We start from the raw sequence: 19,679 nt of genomic DNA, 5'->3' as shown, positions 1-19,679 counted from the left end.
TATTTTGACAAGCAGTTAGTTGAGTGCAGATTGTCAAGTGGCTTTTCATATGTAAATTGTGTAGTTTTTCATGGTAAGTTGTAAACTATTACAAAAATTTATGTGGTAAGATAACTCTGAAAATTGTGGTTCTGGACTTGCGACAGTATTATTTTGTTTTTAAATTATTAATATCACTTATTTACTTAAATCGCAAGTTGACTAAAAATTTAAAAGCAAAGAATAGTCCACAAAAATTCATATCTTTATAGAAAACGTTTCGGAGTCCAGCTCCATCGTCAGTTCGTAGAATCTAGAATATACATAGAAAGTCACAATACAATTGAAAGCACAGAACACAATTACGTATAACCTAAATTTACAAGTAATAGTGCATAAAAACCTATCTATTCACAATTTCGAGGGGATTGAAATTTTTTTTTTTTGTTTTTAACAAATCAATTTTTTTTGTTTTTATTGAGAAGTACCAAGTATAGTGCCCAATCTGCCAAGTAGCAAGTTAGCATCAATGCATCCTAACTGTCATTGACTATTGAGAACTTGATCTAGATATTTTTATTATTAAAAAATTTCTAACAATTTACTCCTATGAAGAATTGGTCAAATGTGAAATGCAATGAATAAATATAGGTATGCGGTATCTTCTAAATGAGTCCACTATCAATGTTTCCTGGTATTGTCAAGACAAAATCATCTGATCTGGCTTGCAGGTGTGACACCATTATAAACTATTTCACAGTTTGATGCTATTGCTGTCTTGAAACTTTCAACAACTTGTATCAAGTATATCTATTTATACCTTTAATATTCCTGTTATTAGTTTAGGAAAAAATTAAAAACAAACAGAGTTACCTATTATTAGTTATTTTTGATGGTAAAAATATTTCACTATGATGCTGCTTTGAGCCTTTGACCAAAACCTTGGATTTTGCAGATGAAATTTGTCCTGTTTTTTTTTTCAGATTGTTGCATCAGTGCATGAAAAAATTTTATAATAAGATTTACTGTGGTGTCTGCTACTGTTGGACAAATGTTTCCAGTTAGGTGAGTATATTGCATGTATCCTTTGCAAGTATTTTGAAATACTTGTTGCCTTTTATGCTGAGCTCAGCAATAAAAACTAATATATTTCTTGCCTGAAATTACATTGAAAGATCCTGACGAGCTTCTAGTTGTCTTGCAGTATTCAATTATTAAAATTATACTGGAATCTAAAATCAAAGGCAGGATGAGTTAATTATTGCGTTGTATACAATCCAAACAATCTTCCATCATTCATGTTTTCAGTTGATTGTGTTGCTTGACAAATACTAGCAATCTTCCATCATTTGTGTTTTACCAGTTGACGATTGCATTGCTTGACAAATCTAAGCAATCTTCCATCATTCGTGTTTTCAGTTGATGATTGCATTGCTTAAAAAATCCAAGCAATCTTCCATCATTCATGTTTTCATTTGATGATTGCATAGCTGGACAAATTAAAGCAATCTTCCATCATTCATGTTTTCAGTTGATGATTGCATTGCTTGACAAATCCAAACAATCTTCCATCATTCATGTTTTCAGTTAATGATTGCATAACTGGACAAATTAAAGCAATCTTTTAGCCTTCGTGTTCGCAGTTGATGTTCGATCAATATTTGTTTACTGTTTAATGAAGCTACTAGTTAAAAGTTACAATAATCCAAATTGCAACCATTTGAATTTCGTTCTTTTTGTTTTATTGATGTAGAGATTTGGCGCAAGAAGCAGTAGTTTCGCGCCTACGACTGCAATAGATGCCGTCAGTTCTGCTCATGTAGTGCATGTGGCAAATTTTTATGATGCGTTTTGTTATGATTAATCTCATGTCCCCGATTCTTATAATGAAGTAGGTAATAAGTTATTCTAGTCAGCTGCATCACAATTGTGGTAGCTATACATCATTATGGAAAAAAATGTTTTAATTAACATGGTGAGTCGTCTATGTACAGTTGTGCCCAGATTGTCTCTTTCTGAAAACATGGACATGAAATTCGAAACTTAGAATAACACTCAAATGGAGGCAATTTTGGCACTCTAAATTTCTAATTTTGGTTAGAGAAAAATATTATGATGCGCACCTACTACTGTAATATTGTGGTTACTTAATTTCTAATTTTGGCACTATTCTAATTTTCTAACATTCTAATTTTGGCACTTTAAAATTAGAATGATGAGCGGAAGACAAAAGAAAATTGTGAAGTCGGGTCACCTATCTGCCATTTGATGGTCGGTACAGAACATGAGTGGCGTTCACTTGTAGTTTGCGATGTATGAAGTAGGTAGTTTAAGTAAAGCTACATTCCATAATTCGGACGTTGATTTCACGTTTAACTAAGTCCACCTGCCGACGTTCCATGTGCGCTTGTTCAGTGTAACTATAAGAACTTGATGCTTTTATACCAAACAGTTGTAGCGCACAACTCTCATTGAGCATTACACGCTCATAGAGGTTTTTACGGTCTAAACAGTTTTTAGCTTTGGGTCTCGAAGTATTCACAGCGGATTGTCAGGTCGTTATTGAAACCAGTTTTGATTCTAGGAATTAGGGTTTCCCGACTGACTTTCAATACGCAATAGATATTCTATGGTCACACTGCTGCTCTTTATAAATTCCTCCTCCCCCTCTCTTGTTGGTCTCTCGCCCCCTCAATGTTGCCCCCCACTCTCGTACTCCCGTGCTTGTGAATAATTCACGTCAATAAATCTGCAGGCGTTGTGCAGGCTGCCGCAAGTCTTCGGTATCTTCACCTCCTTGCTACTTGACTATAAAGTAATTCTTTTTGTTCGACCCTATTCGTCCAACAAATGAACTATTTGGTATAGAAATCAAGCGCTGTTCAGTGATCACGGTAGATTTATAGAATTTTTTCTAGCGGCCTCTGGCACCTGATAACCCACGTAGCGTTCCCCCTAACCTCCTCCCCCCCTCCCAAACTCCTTCCTCTGCGAATGCTTTGCACAATTTAGACCGAGTCTATTCGCGTCTTACTTTAAATATATTAAAAATATCAATAATTCCTTCGTCCTCTGTAGACTTATGAGTTACTGAGTGTATAATAGTGGCAATAATAAGCCTATTAATGATATGTGAAGAGGGTAAACCTGCGCCCCTCACCGCTGGCGTACTACACACAATCGCAGTGGCACCGCCAGCTCAGGAAGGCTGGCATCACTGCTCGGTCAGAGCCGTACTCGCTGCCGAGCGCGACGCGCGTGTGTGTGTTCAGTTGCTGGCCGTGTTGCTGCTCCATAATCAACTCTTACTTGATCCTTATTGTCAGGCTTTAATTCTTATGATCAGTTGTGGTGGTTGGTTGGCTTTTACGATTGTGTAAGCTATGAAAATGAAGGGACCCGCTCCTCTAACACGGTAGCTGCTCTTGCGTCCTCATTCACCTTAAAGCACTATAAAAATTTTGACTCTGCTCACGCCTTGTCCATTCTTTGTTTACGCGCTCATCAAGGGCCTAGTTTCTCGCGGCTAACACTCATCTCGAAGGAATCTCGTTCACAGTTAAGTTCTTCTTCTGGATAAATAATATCGGTTAGATTTCTCAACGAATATTATACACATCTCAAGCTGTAAAAAAAGTGATTTCCGGTTGCATGACAGCAAATGACAGGTTGTGTTTCAAACGTGAATTTTGAGTTATTTCTACAGTCGACTCAACCATGCTTTCTTGCGTTTTGCCAATCACGCATTCTCAACATTACGACATGAATGTGTAACCATGATTCCTGATTAACCATGACATACTCTTGATATTACGACATGAATGTGTAACCATGATTCCTGATTAACCATGTCATACTCTTGATGTTACGACATGAATGCGTAACCATGATTCCTGATTAACCATGACATACTCTTAATATTACGACATGAATGTGTAACCATGATTCCTGATTAACCATGTCATACTCTTGACATTAGAACATAATGCATTACTTGTCAGTATTTCTTGACATGAATGATTCGGCACCCATTCTTCTCTTTACTTGGATGTAAAATCCTTTACTTCCGCAACCTGTTGAGATAGCAAGACATTGAGGACCACTGAAATGCCAAGCATGATTTATGGTGATGATCTGAGATTCTTGACTGTCTGATTTACTGTTTCATGATTTTAACGCCGGATTTGGTGCGGAAATTTTCAGTAGATAACGTTATCATGTTTGTATACATGAGGATTTGTGATCCAGTTACATTGTGTTAGCCGTCGATGTTCCTCTTGATTGTCGGATGTTTTATTTTAAGTAACTAGAAATGTAACTGCGTATTCTTCCGTTTGAAGATACCAAACGATTTCGATCGCAGTTTGTCATTCGGGCTTTTCTATTTTCATTTTGAGCAGAGAGACTTCGTTAAAGAAAATATGTTTGCTGTGATAATTTGATGTTTAGTTCCTTTTCCTCTAAGTTGACCTGCATCAGGTCCAGTTCATAGTCCGCTCGAGTAAAGAAGTGCGCATTGCACTATTGTTGATGCCCGGACTACATAGGTAATTTTTTTTTACAGTTAATGTGATCTTATTTAACAATATTTCTTCGTTTCGTGAAAAAGTACTTCAGAGACTTCGATCAATATAAAAAACAGAAGTCGATTCACAATTTGTAGTTCGTTTGACCGCATATTTTCTGACCGGTGAGTAACATTAACGGACATCGATCTGATTATTTTAGTATATTTTAGTACCTATATATGTTATTTTGTGATTATATCTTAGTATATCTTTCAAAATCGTAGGTATTTTTAACTGACAAAATTCCCACTTCATTTTTCTTTTGGACAACTTTTCCGATTAACCATATACGTAATTTTCACAGTTTGTTTCCATTGGGGTTAACATTGATGAAATTTATTCCTTTATAAGTTGAACCATGAATGCTTAATATGCAATTTCTATTATATATGAGTCGCTGTTTATTCCCTACAGAACATAAGCATGCGATTTAAACCATTTCTCCAATTTGTTTATATTTGCGAAGTCCTTCTATCTGCAACGTTCAACATGCCTCTGTACCCTACGGCAATCACTCTCCTTTATGCGTGCATTTTTCTTTCACAAGCAGTCAGCTAGAGGAGCGTTTATTTTTTTCATTATCTTCCTTGCAGTTTTAAAGCGATTACTTCTCTCTTTATCGATCAGCTCTTCTTTTGTTTTGCATCCTTGCGTGCTCTCGCTTTTAGCGTCTCATCCTCCCTACCTCTTATCGCTGGTCACGCATTCATGCTATTCAAGTACCATCTGTATTAGTACTTAAACATGAATAGAGCGGGATGAATTAATTCGATTTGCTTTCTGACGTCTAATAATTCGTTCTATAATTACGGATAAACTCTTGTCAGACCAATTGCTACCTTACACACCTGGGAGTTGCTACTTCTTGTATGTTTTTTGGCATAGCTTTTGCTAATTTTCAATTATGATGTATTAGCGCATACATTCTCGTCCGATGTGCCTCATAGTCATGACAAAATGCAATAATTTTGAACAAAATTCGATTTCAATCCTCCCGGCCGCGCCGTAATTGAGAAACAGATCCACATTTCGTAATTTTCATACCTCGCAAGTTTTCCCCGCTTGTGACCTCGCTGTCAAATCTGTACCGCATTTAAATTCTTCAGTTCCGCGTCGTCCTCACTGCGCTGCGCTTTGCGGCTCTAAAGGGGAGATGCGATGGCATTTCTCCCCTTCCAGTTGCTTCCATATCGCTGATATTTGCACTTCATCTCGGTTATTCCATCGGACAAACATGCCGCTCTGTCGGCCAGCTTCCAAAACGTTATTTCAAAGCGTATAGATAGACTGCCCTTGATAGAATTAATCGGTTTGAGAAAGGTCGGGAGTTGGTTTTGTTCTTACCTGTGGATACCTGTTGAAGGCAGTTTCTTTCAGTATATTTGGTGTGCAGTGGAATCTGAATTATTTTCGAGTATAAATAGGACATTTACCGTACTAACAGTTGCGCTATGACTCGTTTGTGAGTGTGAGTTGTTCGTGCCTCGTTTGTGAGTGTGAGTTGTTCGTGCCTCGTTTGTGAGTGTTTTGTTCACAGCTCGCTGATGAGTACAGGTGTAGGTTGCTTGGTCTCAGCCGTCTGTAGCTATCAGTGCGTCCGGCAGTAACGCTATTCGTGGCTGCTTAGTTACAAGCGTTATGTTAACATCTGTAGCTATCAGTGCGTCCGGCAGTAACGCTATTCGTGGCTGCCGAGTTACAAGCGTTATTTTAACATCTGTAGCTATCAGTGCGTCGGGCAGTAACGCTATTCGTGGCTGCCGAGTTACACAAGCGTGATGTTGGGCGCTAAGCCGGCTAGTGTGCCCACAAACTGCCTTGCATTGATCTCGGTAATTGCGCGGCCTCGCAGTGATGTTCTGCTGCTGATCTAAGGGTCAGGTTGCTGCTGTTGGCCAGGGGTCTGCTGCTGTTGGCCAGGGGTCTGATGCTGGTAATATTTCAGTTAATATTACGTTGATCATTTTTATATAACATTGCTCACTGCTCTGTTATGAAATGAGAATTTAACTCGACGTTTATTGCGCCCCAAAAATATTTTAAATTAAAGTTCTTGATGCTTTGTCAGCATTCCGCCCGCGCTCTAGCGAAGTCTCGGCTTCGTTCAATGTTCAATGCCTATATGACGGCTACTGCATTACCTCTAATTTGCATGCTTTCCAAAGTTCTACTCCTTGAAGAGATTCGCACAACGTCGTTATATTTTTATGATCTAAAGGTTATACTGAAATATTGTTGAACGATTCTAACAAGACGCAATTCATTAGTCTTGGACAGAATATTGGTTAGTCCCTCACTCCCTGAGAATTGGTTAGTCTTTCACTCCCTGAGAATTGGTTAGTCCCTCTCTCCCTGAGTATTGGTTAGTCCCTCACTCCCTGAGTATTGGTTAGTCCCTCACTCCCTGAGTATTGGTTAGTCCCTCACTCCCTGAGTATTGGTTAGTCCCTCACTCCCTGAGTATTGGTTAGTCCCTCACTCCCTGAGTATTGGTTAGTCCCTCACTCCCTGAGTATTGGTTAGTCCCTCACTCCCTGAGTATTGGTTAGTCCCTCACTCCCTGAGTATTGGTTAGTCCCTCACTCCCTGAGTATTGGTTAGTCCCTCACTCCCTGAGTATTGGTTAGTCCCTCACTCCCTGAGTATTGGTTAGTCCCTCACTCCCTGAGTATTGGTTAGTCCCTCACTCCCTGAGTATTGGTTAGTCCCTCACTCCCTGAGTATTGGTTAGTCCCTCACTCCCTGAGTATTGGTTAGTCCCTCACTCCCTGAGTATTGGTTAGTCCCTCACTCTCTGAGTGTTGGTTAGTCCCTCACTCCCTGAGTATCGGTTATCCTCTCAGTCGTTAAGTCTCGCTATTTCCTCCTTTTCTCGCCCATTCCTATTCACTCTCCCCTAAGCTTGTTCTTCTCTCGCCCGATGACTCGAGGAGGCGGTCTTGTCCTGCGTGTCGACGCGCCATCAGCCGCCCTCCGAGTTTACCTTGCGCTGCAATCAGGCTCTGCCCTCTGCTGTGCTCTGCCCTCTGCTCTGCTGTGCTCTNCTCTGCCCTCTGCTCTGCCGCGCTCTACCCTCTGCTCTGCCCTCTGCTCTGCCCTTTGTTCTGCCGCGCTCTGCCCTCTGCTCTTCCGCGCTCTACCCTCTGCTCTACCGCGCTCTGCCCTCTGCTCTGCCGCGCTCTACCCTCTGCTCTGCCCTCTGCTCTGCCCTCTGCTCTGCCGCGCTCTACCCTCTGCTCTGCCGCTCATAACCTCTCTGCAGGCGCGCCTTGCAACAAAGAAGCCCTATTATTCATATTCTGCCTCTCTATTTGTTTCATAAATTAGGTAATGTGTGTTATAGCCGTCGCTGTCTCTGGCCAGAAAAGTGCTTTGTCATTCGGGCTATGTATTCAGAGGGATGAAATGGTTTGCTTTTTTGAAACGATCGTCTTCTCATTTGAATGGAAATGGTTGAAGCGTAATTCGGTAAAAAGTTTGTTCCCGTAAGAGTTATGTTTTGTACGGAGGATGTACTCAATTCGTTACAAGTACTTCACCGGGTTGGTTGATGATTTGGATGTGCTGTATTCTGGTGCCTGTTCTCCCGTGTGCCAATCTATTTGGTTGTTTATCTTACTTGTTATCAACGAATTAAATTATCTGGATGAGAATGCATCTGCTAGACTCGCATTTGATCGATCATTAACGCTGTCAAAATGTACATTCACTGAGCTTTATTCTGTAACTCGTGTTGAAGTTAAATGAAGCTGTTTTACTTGATTCGTAATAATAATGATTAATACAGACTTAGTACCGTAACACTTTTAAAACGTATGGTTACACAGAGTAGATTTCCCTGATTTCGTGTCAAGATTGAATTATAATTATTTATATTATTTCAGACTGAACAACATGGCGGCAGACAGAGCGTCTGCTCCTGACGTGGAAGTCCTGTGCGTTGTCTAGTTCACTCGCTTCAAAACAATCGGTAAATTCCCGTGGCTCTATTGTTCATTGAGTTTCTAATTATTGTTTTTTTTTTCATCACACAAATACGATTACTTATTCGCTGCATACAGGAGTTCTGATTGATGCTTAACATTGAAGTGGTTGTTATATTCATCCTTCATCAGTCATGCCATTTTATTAGCAAATAATATTATGTTCATCCTTCTAATATTTTCATGTTCATCCTTCATCACCCATGTCATTTTATTCTCAAATAATATTATAGGTACACCACACGTGTTCGGCACATTCTAATTAGCTTTTGATATAAAATGGTCACTGCGGTCAAATTACTTACTCTGCATGACATCGCTTGAGCTCCAACTACCGTAGTGCATGCGTCGCTCACGAAGCAGCTGCGATGTGCAGTTCGCGTGTGGCGCGACGCTCTAAGTCTATCATGGTCTCTTAATGACTGGCTGCATCGTAGCTCTTCTTCTTCATCGTCATGACCTCGATGCCTTTGCCCTCCGCCGTCGCTGACGAGAACATGGCTTCTTCTTGTGTCTCCATGAAGCTCCCTGTAATTTAATGAGTTGAATTGGCGTGAAAAAAAAATAGAATCTGGTTTCTACTTTGTGTTCGGTTTTGGACATTCGCACAAGCAGAAATTTCTGTGAATAAGAGGTTACCGATTCTACTGTATTGGGAGTATATACATTAATATGATATATTTGAAGTGGTAAAAGTATGCATCTTATCATGACCGATGTTAATCTCGATTACGGTGTCGTTGGTAATCTGTAAAAAAAACATCTGTTGTCGCAGTTACCTTTTTCTGTGGTACCTTATTAATACGTGAATTTCTGGATAATTTCATTTTACTATTCGATAGTTTATTAGCGTCGCACGTGTGTATCAGTGATACGTCTCATTTCAGACGCGGATGCAGGAACCATGACGACACCAGTCGCTGCTGGGGCGCTGGACGAAGCGGTCTCGCCACTGCTTCCTGGCTGCCTTGGCTCATCCCGCAGCTGTCAGGCCAGTCGCTCTCCTTCCCCTGACCAGACCTCCATACCGTCACTGCGGCCGCTCTCGGAACCATGTTCTTCAGCTCCACCACTCTCACCTCTTAGTTCATCTCATTCGTTAGATTCATCCCATCGCTCATCGTCTAGTTGTTCGCCTGATGACTTCTTTGCTCCTTTCAGTTCGCCGGGCTCGTTACACAATTCGTTTACATCTTCGTTGGAAGCCCTGCACTCAGTTCGAATAAGAAGTAACGATATTTGTACACCGAGCCCATCTCATGCGACCCCAAGCAGCTCCGTCGATCATGCAAAACTTTTAAATCATTCAAAAAACTCTTGCTCCAGTAGCGATCTGGCGTGTTTCATGTCTTCTGAAGAAGACACTGTTACTTGTCCCCGCGTATTGGCATATAAGGACGTATCTGACTATCAACAATGCTATCCATCTGGTCGTGCTGTTGATGGTGAGCGAGCCTCTCTACATGACCACAATGAACTTTGGTCATCAGCCCATAAATTCGTAAGAGAAAAAGACTGTGGTCAGTATGCAGATGCTAAGCTTGAACGCCACGTCACTGAACCTCTTGAAAATAATGATTGCTTGGGTATGTTTGGGTCAACCTCTAGCATGTCTGTCGCAATCGCAAGAGAAGATGAGCTTTTCATTAGCTCTGCTTCTCAAGAAGACTTCATTAACGAGGACGAATTTCCATCTAAACGAAGTTCATATTCTGTTTATTCCGGCGGCAAACATCACTCGAAACCGCCAGAAGAGCCGCTAATGATGAAGAGTTCTGTCAGTGAAATTATAAAGCTCCGCCACTCAGATCCTGGGACGATCAGTCCTGTCTTGAATAATTCTAGATACTATCTCGTGCCTACCAATCACACAGAACACGGAACGACCTCTATTTTGTTCAGTCAAGATCTCAATAATTCTGGAGTGATGTTCCAAAATCCTGCTGGCAACGTCCCTCGTGCCTTTCCCTCCACCCAAGTATCCCCACAATCGCCTCAGCTTCCCCTGAACTCCGGACTGCACGGTCAGGGCTCGCAGGACTCGGGGATTGCCTCGTGTGGCCCCACTGAAGATGATGTTAGCCTCTGCCTTGCGGCGAGCAGACGAGTCACGGTGAGCTTAGGTTCTATTTGTCTTTGTGATGATGTCTGATCTCTCTCGACTTCCATGTCTTGATGTTGAGCGCTCAATTCATTTCATTACGTAGAACCGTTTTCAAATTTTGTATCTATTTTACACAAAATTGGAGTTATTTAAAGAATGTAATCTTGTATCAGCACACTTTTTTTCAGTAAGTATTCATTTGATTGATTAATACTGCGTCTAAAAAAGGGTTTCATTTGAATAGTTTTTAAAGCTTTAATTTTGGTGTGAATATTTGTTTTTTCTGCCAACGCGATGTGAAATGACGTGCAAAATTACAGTAGATTTATTTATGTAGTATTAATAATTGTTGTACAGACAAAAACCATGTTTTGAAAGAAATTTCATGATTTGAACTTTGTATTGAATATTAATACTACGACACAGATGGGTACGGTGAGCTACAGCAGCGACAGCAGTCAGTGGCTTGGTTCGTTGGAGTCTGACGGCGCGTCTGTGGACGGACCGGCGGTCGACGTCACTTCAATGCAATGTTGTCTGGCCAGCCCTGCACTCCAGCAGTCACGTCCCGTCAATTACCACTCGACTCTCAAGAAAGATATTCTGCCGTGCAGCCGTGAAATGATGAAATTGAATAAATCTAACTCTGCACCATATGGCAACTACGAATCCCAGCCAAGAGGCTTCCTGCAAACTGATACCGATTCGGCGACGCTGGAAGATTCTTACATCGACGAAGCACTGAAGTTTACGGAAACAATCAGACGTTTTCCCAATGTAGGATCGTGTGACGTCTTGATTGATGTTAATGGACAAGAAGTACAACAATTCAATCTATACGAAAATGACTGCGTGCTTGCAAATGCTAATGATAAAATTTTGTCGAACTCTAAATGCGCTCGTAAAATAAATGACGGTGTGCGTCGTGATTTCAATTCATTAAATGTTAATAATGGAGTTCATACCTTGGCAAACGTCTGTCGGAGCTACACATTTCAAGTCACTAGCACAAGTGGTTATCTCAACGCACAAAATTTCACGATGTCTGCTAAAGACTGCAAAGATGAAAATGTTAGGATATTTCGCCCTACTTCTTTGAACAAGCCAAAATTGGACGTGCACTCTTATTTCTCAGGAAAATCACCACTAAATGGCCGAGAAAAAACACATACCTCTAAATATGAGCGTGACTGTATTTCACCAGTTAATTTGCATCTTGTTACTATGCCTATTAATCAGCACAGCGGTTGTGTATTCCCTACATTGCAGAACCAACGATCGTTAACTTTTAGTGAAATCCGCAGTGAACAGAAATCCCATCCTGGCTCGGTTCAGTTTTCTTGTTCTCATTTAAATAATGAGGTACTTCGTGAAAGCTTAAATGCTATCAATGAACCTGTCTATGCAATGAGAATGTCCTCTCATATCTCTGGTTATGCATCTGCCTTGTCTGCAGCAATTGTGAAGCAGGTTTTCGAAGAACTACATTTCCCAACCTCGTCTCATTTTGCGATGAATTGTTACTGCAATGAACGTTGTAGAAAGCGTTCAATTTCATCAGATCATTACTATGATAAAGCAATAACTGTAGAAAATGCTAAACATAGTTCTTATGCCAGTTATTTCAGAAGTGTTCCTTGTCGGGCGGCAGTTCATTCCGATTGCTTTACTGGTGAAAATTGTAACCGAGATTTTAGCTGGTCATCAAGATCATTAGGTCATTTACTTTTAAGTACAGAACACCCATCTCAAACCTTTGAGAAGTCTGAAAAAGTCAATAAAACTTGTGATTTTGAAATGCACCGTTCCAGGTCTTCAACTGAATTGGAAGTACTTAGAACTATTCAATCAAATTTGGTAACAGGATCTGTCAAGTGTAAGTTTGGAACAGGGTCGCAAAGTGACGTGAAGAGAAGTGGACATAAAAGTGAACCTGTCTCGGAAAGTAAGGCGCGTACCGATGTCTGTTCTACTGCTCGTAAATCCAGTGTTCGAGGTTTAATAACTTCGCTTGATAGTCGATCTTTTCCTTCGCTTCATCCAGCCAATGGCATTGATGCTTCTTCCGCAGACTCGAACATGTCTGCTTGTAAGGTTCATAACCCAGTACGCCCAACATCATCCAATTCTCTCTCATTAACTGGTACTCGTTTACCATCACCCCGGGCGAGCTTTGAAAGTTTTAAATCTGTTGATGGTTTACACGATGGGTTTAGCGAACTAGAAACTAATGTGTCTTCATTGGAAGAGAAAGTAAAAATTGAGGGAGAATTTCGTTCTAGTGAATCGGGTAATGCTTTTCTCTTAGCTGCCTCGCCGTCGCCTCAAGTGGAGTACCCCCAGGGATGTAAAGGGACTAATGCGTGTTGTGACGAGGAAGATTTATATCCTAGAGATTTGGATACTTCAGAGTACAGTGGACCATCTTCACGCAAACCAGCTCGTTTTGGCAGAGCATTAGCTGACATTCATTTTAATTCTAGTCAAAAGAAGAAACGTCGGATTAGAACTCGAAGAAGATCATCTGGCCGTCAACGAGCGAGCAAAATGCTGCTTGAGAGTAGAGCAAGTAAGAGGTTGTCCCGCTGTAATGCACTTGCTTCAGACCCGGCTGAAGTTTACTCCCAGCCTGTTGACTCCATAGAGGAGACGACAATTGTACAGCCTCGTGCAGTGATCGCCACGCAACCGCGACGTTTGAGTCATCGTAAGCACCGCGTCGCGAGTTCCACGCTCAACGTCGGTTTGCCTTTGCTAGATTCCCCGACCATTGCTGGCTCAGGGAATGCGCCTCTAGGTATTGCAGCTAATGAGTCGTTCACTCGATCCGTTCAACCCAGACTTACTTCAACTAAACAAGAGACCAATGAGAAGAAGAAACACCGCAAATTTTTGTCGAAGAAACATACATTGAGGGTCTGTGAAACAACTGACTTTGTACAATCAAAGGAAAGTTTCGTACGTAACGTTGGTACAGCTCATTGCACCAGCCTCATGCCTTCACCTGACATACAGCATGAGCAGAATCTTCTTCTGAAATCCAAGGTAAGTTTATTTGTATTCCAGAAAATTGCTTTTACATTCTCATCATAATTTGTTAATAACTTCTGTATTTTCAGAAATACAGGGTGATTACGAAAACTTCCTGATTTGCATTTCTCGCCCGGCAGTAAAATGTGGAAAAAGTGCGGGGGAGTATGTCATATGAAAGGCAAGGTCATGAAGTTTTGTGTCCCGCCTAGTCAATTGTCGCTATGCATTGGACAAGTGAGCAGTGTGCGTTTGCTGTGAAGGCGAACCTTGTTTGGCCGGCCCGATTTGGCTACGCGTGATTTTTCATGGAATCATCTTAAATAAACTGTTTGCAATGACTGTCCCAGGACCCTACCTCATTTGAAGAACAACATATGCCAAGCCATCGCCAACATACCCGTCAGTACGCTTCAGCGAGTTGAACGGAACTTTGAAAATCGACTAACTGAATGCATCGACAATGGGGGCCGTCATTTCTCCGATGTTATTTTTGAAACTAAATGATACAGAAATTCAGGTGTCTTTTTCAATAACATTTATATTGTAATTATTTCTTTACAAGTTCTTTTATATAGAGCTTTCAACTCAGGAAATTTCCGTGAATCGCTCTGTATAATCGATTATGTTGCCTATTTCAATTGAAGTTACACTTATATATTTTTCTCATTTTAGGAAGATAATGGAGCAGATGTGATAGCCAGCGACTTGCCAAGCGGCAACGGGAAGAGCACGAAGCGGATGTCCCGTAAGGACAAGCACGAACATCGCAGTCTGTGTCGGCTTCTTCCGTTCGTTGGTATGCGCTGGTGCCAGCGCAAGGAAGATCATTCCAGTGAGTCCAGAGAAGGTGTTTATGTGGCGTCCGATTCTGTTGCTTCTTTGGCTCCAGAAGAGAAGAAGCGGAGCTTCCTGAGTAATCTTCGCTACAATATATTCTCATTTCTCTCTGTTGGGTCGAGTGAAAAGAGCGAAATAAGAACAGGTGTTTCTAACGTGTTAGCAAGTGAAGCCGGTTGCGGTAATGCTGATGACATCTGCGTTGCCTCAAAACCCTCGCCTCTACTTCCTCCAAATCCTTCTGACCTCCTCAATCACTCCAACTATTCGGCATTCACTCGTGCACCTGCAAGACTTCCTTCTGGAGAATCTCATTTGTCTGTCACAAGAGGGTGCAGTGAAGCTCCCGACTCTATGTTGCCCCCTTTCGAGGGTATAGAAAAGGAAACTCTCGAGGTTCTGACTGATGGTGCTGCGGTTGGTCCTACACTGCCTCCTCTGATTACCGCTACGACGGCTCACATTTCTGCCGATCTGAATGCCATCGAAAGCCGATCTCCTCAGGGACCACAAAATCATCGAACTCTGCCTCCTCTACCTCCGAAGTCTAATGGCACGACATCACCTCCTCATCCTCCCATCCCTCCACCCCTTCCTCAGGCTATACTTTCAGCTGTGGCTGTTACTCCTTCCCATCCGGCCGACGTCAACGTGTCTACTCCTCTTCTCAGAAATTCAAGCGGTACTGAAGCTGCTGACGATGCCCTTCCTAATAGAAACGAGCGGCTTGGGGAAGATGGATGCCATTTTGCTTCCATGATTGAGAAAGTCAAAGATGTGAGTTTTTGCAACAGAAACAATTCAAAATTCTATATCTTTTCACAGGATGTGAAATATTCCTTCTACTGATTTAGCGTCTAACCTAGTATCAACAGGCCGATTACATCTGGATTCACTTGGATTGTTTGTCACTATAAACTCTAATAATTATCGATTCAAAACGCTGTATTTATCTATTGGTAATACATTTTGTCATGTTGCAGTATGGCTGGTATTGGGGACCCATTAGTGGCAAAGCTGCAGAGAAGATCGTGAGCAACGAGCCGGACGGATCGTTCATCGTGAGAGACTCCTCTGACGATCACTATATTTTCAGTCTCACGTTCAAGCTCAACGGCCTCACGAGACACGTCCGCATTGAGCATGATCAGGGTGAGGTTTATTACATTCTTAAGTCTTTATGGTATGTAATTGTCTTTGCGTCACTTACTGTGGTTTTCTGGTAAACATGAAGTAGGCGCAGAGTGGGAAACGTACGCGAGTTGAACGGATAAATATATTTTGGCGCAGGAAACTTTTCGTTCGGCGGTTTTACGAAATTCAAGAGCCAGACCATCGTGGAGTTCATCGAGAGCGCCATCGAGCACTCGCGCTCTGGCCGTTATCTGTTCTTCCTGCATCGCCGGCCGGTGCTGGGGCCGAGGAGAGTGCAGCTTCTGCATCCTGTCAGCAGATACAGACGCGTCCAGAGTCTCCAGCATCTTTGCAGGTACGAATATGTCCGTTTTTTATTAATGACCATGAGTTCTCAAATATGTTGATTTGTTTTGTTCATGGAAGAAATACAGACAATTCAAAGCTACTTATCTGACATGGATTGAGAGACAGTCACAGTTCAACATCTCTGAAGGTGTGCTTTTCGCTGCGTATTATTAAATTATCAGGGGTTGTCGCTACATACAATTTATAGTTTAATCTTTAAACTCTAGTAGACATTGTTTATGGTGTAGTGACGTTCGGCACTTTTTGATCCCTCAAATTATGACAGTAATTCTTAGTCAGGAGGCCAAACTAATTTGAGCGAGACAGATCTTTTTGTTCGTAAATTAAGTCATCCTACCAGGTTTGCGTCATAAATACAACGGTTATTTTTGCACCACTTGACCAGGTTCGTGATCGTCAAGAGCGTACGGCGCGACAGACTGGCGCTGCTACCTCTACCTGAGCGCCTCGTGCAGTACTTGAGCTCACCTCACTACTACAGCGAGTTGGTCGACCAGCTCATGGCGGAAGAGGAGGAAGAAGAAAAACTTAGAGACCAACAAGAGAATGATGCTGATGATCTCGACGCTAGAAGAGAAGGTGAAGAACCCATGAATGCCGTTGTGGGTGAGAATAGGGCAAGTGGAGGAACAGTTGACGAGGGAAACGGTAATGTTATTGATCCTCACGAGTCTATACCGAGACGAGACGAGTGTGCTAATGCTAACACTGGTTGCTCCCCTTGTAAGGAGAACTCGTTAGCCTCTACACGCGACTTCGTGGTTCCAGATCTTGATGATCCTGAAGATGAGATCGGAGTGATATGCAATCCATTCGAATGTAGTGCAGTGGTTGAGGCATTACATCCATTAGATCAAGGCTCTAGTGTGGCTTCACTGGACAATGATGTGCATGAAATTTGTTTTGTTCATTGCCAGGAAAAAGAGCAGAGTTCCTTGTGCCAGCCTTGCGAGTCTCCTGCTGTCCAAGCTAAATGCTCATGTGCATCAGGCGGTGTTAAGGCCAACGTGAGCTCATTTTGCCGTCGCTGTATTGTGCACTCTCCTCGCAGTATATGTGTTGGTGGGCATCGTTTACCGGTTGAGCAAAACCAGGATGATAATGGTAACAGTGGAGCTATTGGAGAATCCGAGCAACCCTTTGTTAAAATTTTAACAGGTGCAGAATCTTTTTCTTTACCAGCGACCTGCTGTGAAGAGTCCTCTAATTCAGCAAAATTAGAAATTCCTCGAAAAGAAATTCGCACAAAAGATACGATCAATGTTACTAAATTTCAAAACGGTAATCGACGCCCGTTGTCAATGTCGTCTTTCTTGTGCAATGTTCCCAAGAAAGTTAACAAGATCGTGTCATACCAGATGGATCTGAATTCCGATGGCCCTACTTTAATCAAGTTCACGAAGCTTGTTGAATCTTCGAGTAAAGAATTTCACAATCCGTTGTCAGTTCTGTCAAGCTGCACTGACAGTGAGGCAGTAGAGGCAGCACCAAACAACAAGCCTCTCAAAGAAGAGAAGCTAATTTCACCTTGCATACGGGAGGAGTGTGTGCGAGTATGCGCGGTGGATGCCACCTACTCTAACGTCCCTCTTGATAATGAAATGTGTGCTACTCTTGTTGGGAGTAATACTCGACGCTCGGTTGCACGATGCTCTGCTTCCATAAAAAGTTCATTGAGTCCAGTGTCGCCGCTTGAAGATCAGCTCTCCAGAGGACATGGAGAGGAAAGTTGGACGACTTCTATTGAAGGATTAACGAAGGACGAGTCTATACTCCACGAAACTCCTCTTACATCTGTGATAGTCAATTCCAGTCTCGAGGAACTGGGAAACTTTTGATCTGATCAATCAGTCATGTTTGTTATGCGTAATGAAAGAAATACTGTGAATTGAAGTTATTATTTACTGCTATTGTTAAGTTTGCTGTTTTCGTCTAGGCTATACTTGATGCATCTGACCTTCCTACCTTAAAAAGTCCCACCTTCGGTGTGATAATTTTTCATTTAATTTCTTTGTTTTAGTTCAGTAAAAGTTTATGATTTGTTCTACCACTCTCGTTTGATTTATTTACCTCTACGGGATCTACAGTGTGATGCTCTTAACGCGATCTCGAGTATTGGTTTGAATTATCAACTCTCATTTTTGTTCATTATTCAGCTCCAAATATTTTTTGTTTGGGTATCAACAGCTGATGTTCTTGACGCCCCAACATCGTGTCAATTGAACGCTCGGCCTGCACACGCCGTAAACCCACAGCTCAACAATCAACATCGTCCCGTGTCGACATGCAGCTGTCTGCGAGACGGTGTACATTTTTCAACCGCCACCTGTGTTGAGTCTTTTAAACTCATCTATCGGAAAAATAGAAATATTTGAATAATATTTCAAGTTGAAATAGAAGTTCCACTTCGTTACCTGCCGTGAAATTTGAATACCTGCCGCTAAGCCCAACTATTCTAATTCTTAGGCTCTATTATCGAGTATCGTCATTGGTGGCAATAGACAGATACCCATTATGAAATATTCAATCTATAGCTTCAGCTGTCATTGGTATATAATTGACGACCCCTGCACCTTAGATGTTCATCGCCCTTGTTCTATGCGTTACAATAGACTAGACGGTATTTAGCTTGCATTGATGTCATGTAATGAATAGCTCATTTATGGTCACTAGGCTTCATGTACGCCCAAATAACTACTTAACCGCTATCATTTGGCATAATGTCATGTAATCATGCGAAACATTATCTTCTCACTTTAAAGGAGGTGCTGTAGAGAATTAAAGTAAACAATTCTTTGTTTGAACGAGTTCGTCATTTCAGAAGAGATCTCGAGGTCTCCGTACAGCCAGCTTGTTGGCTATCGTCTTGTGGACGATCACTTCCACGCAAGCATGTGTTACTTGCATTTGAATTTTGTAACTTTTGAATGACCTGGTGTTTTTCACCAGCGTTAAAAAAATGTTCTTTGGCGTGTACAAATAATCTTAGGTTTGATAAAATGATTTATGGCGTAGAGAGCTAACATTGAAGTTTGAAAGTGTCCAAGATATGGGAGTGTATCAAAGATCATGTTTGTCACTTGTGATTTTAGTAGCGTTGGTTTCGATGCTGAAATCGTGTGGTTATTCGAGCAATCACTAATTTTTCAGAGGATAAATTTATGAGTCATGCAGCATAACAATAATATAAATGAATAATAACTTGACGATTAAAACACTATACGAGTAATGTTTAAGGAATTAACAACCTTCACGTTCAAACGTGCATGCGAAGTTATGAAGTTCGTCGTGTGGTTAATTTTTGATGAACTCGGTCTGTATATATGGTGTATGGGATTGCAGTTGAATTTTTGGAATAAATAATGGTGCTGCCAAAAATAAGTTATGATTTTTTGTTTCAAAGAAGCGCAATTAGCTCTCACGTTTAATTGTTAACGTAGGAATAGAACCTAGAATAGATCCTTCCTGTTCTCCCCAACCCTTACTCCCAGACCTTTATAAAGATTGTCTAGTTCACTTTTTTGACAGAAGTCTTGCAGAGTCCCCAGGCATTCCCTTCTTCCTTCCCGATTCCTAAAGATGTTCGATGTGCCTCCCCTTATGAGAAATATTTAATTAGTATGCAATCATTCGACTTTCTTTTTGTTGCAATTTGTGAAGTTTTACTCGGCA

At 41.5% G+C, this 19,679-nt stretch overlaps 1 protein-coding gene across 3 annotated transcripts; it reads left to right on the top strand.

Moving 5' to 3' along the window:
• The first annotated feature begins 960 nt into the window (after positions 1-960).
• Positions 961-18,057, top strand: LOC108677792. 3 transcript variants are annotated; one of them, XM_018166091.2, is made up of 9 exons: positions 961-1,044; positions 8,432-8,517; positions 9,418-10,643; positions 11,061-11,723; positions 11,769-13,679; positions 14,340-15,281; positions 15,488-15,656; positions 15,795-15,993; positions 16,393-18,057. In XM_018166091.2, the coding sequence occupies exons 3-9, from the start codon at positions 9,435-9,437 to the stop codon at positions 17,843-17,845; spliced, it is 6,546 nt and encodes a 2,181-aa protein (XP_018021580.1). In that variant the 5' UTR covers positions 961-1,044; positions 8,432-8,517; positions 9,418-9,434; the 3' UTR covers positions 17,846-18,057. The 3 variants fall into 3 exon arrangements, with proteins under 3 accessions (XP_018021580.1, XP_018021563.1, XP_018021570.1); XM_018166074.2 differs by having other exon boundaries at positions 11,061-13,679; XM_018166081.2 differs by lacking the exon at positions 961-1,044 and adding an exon at positions 4,606-4,669 and having other exon boundaries at positions 11,061-13,679.
• The last annotated feature ends 1,622 nt before the right edge of the window (positions 18,058-19,679 follow it).

This window comes from Hyalella azteca, unplaced genomic scaffold, assembly GCF_000764305.2.
Source record: "Hyalella azteca isolate HAZT.00-mixed unplaced genomic scaffold, Hazt_2.0.2 contig6974, whole genome shotgun sequence".
Taxonomy (NCBI): domain Eukaryota; kingdom Metazoa; phylum Arthropoda; class Malacostraca; order Amphipoda; family Hyalellidae; genus Hyalella; species Hyalella azteca.
The sequence above is the reverse complement of the archived record's forward strand: the minus strand, read 5'-3'. Positions and strand labels throughout refer to the sequence as shown.

Bases quoted from the DNA above. Each gene is read 5' to 3' on its own strand.
- LOC108677792 (XM_018166074.2), top strand. From the start codon at position 9,435: ATGACGACACCAGTCGCTGCTGGGGCGCTGGACGAAGCGGTCTCGCCA. The intron at 10,644-11,060 runs GTGAGCTTAGGT...ACTACGACACAG, and splicing joins CGGCGAGCAGACGAGTCACG to ATGGGTACGGTGAGCTACAG. The intron at 15,282-15,487 runs GTGAGTTTTTGC...GTCATGTTGCAG, and splicing joins TGATTGAGAAAGTCAAAGAT to TATGGCTGGTATTGGGGACC.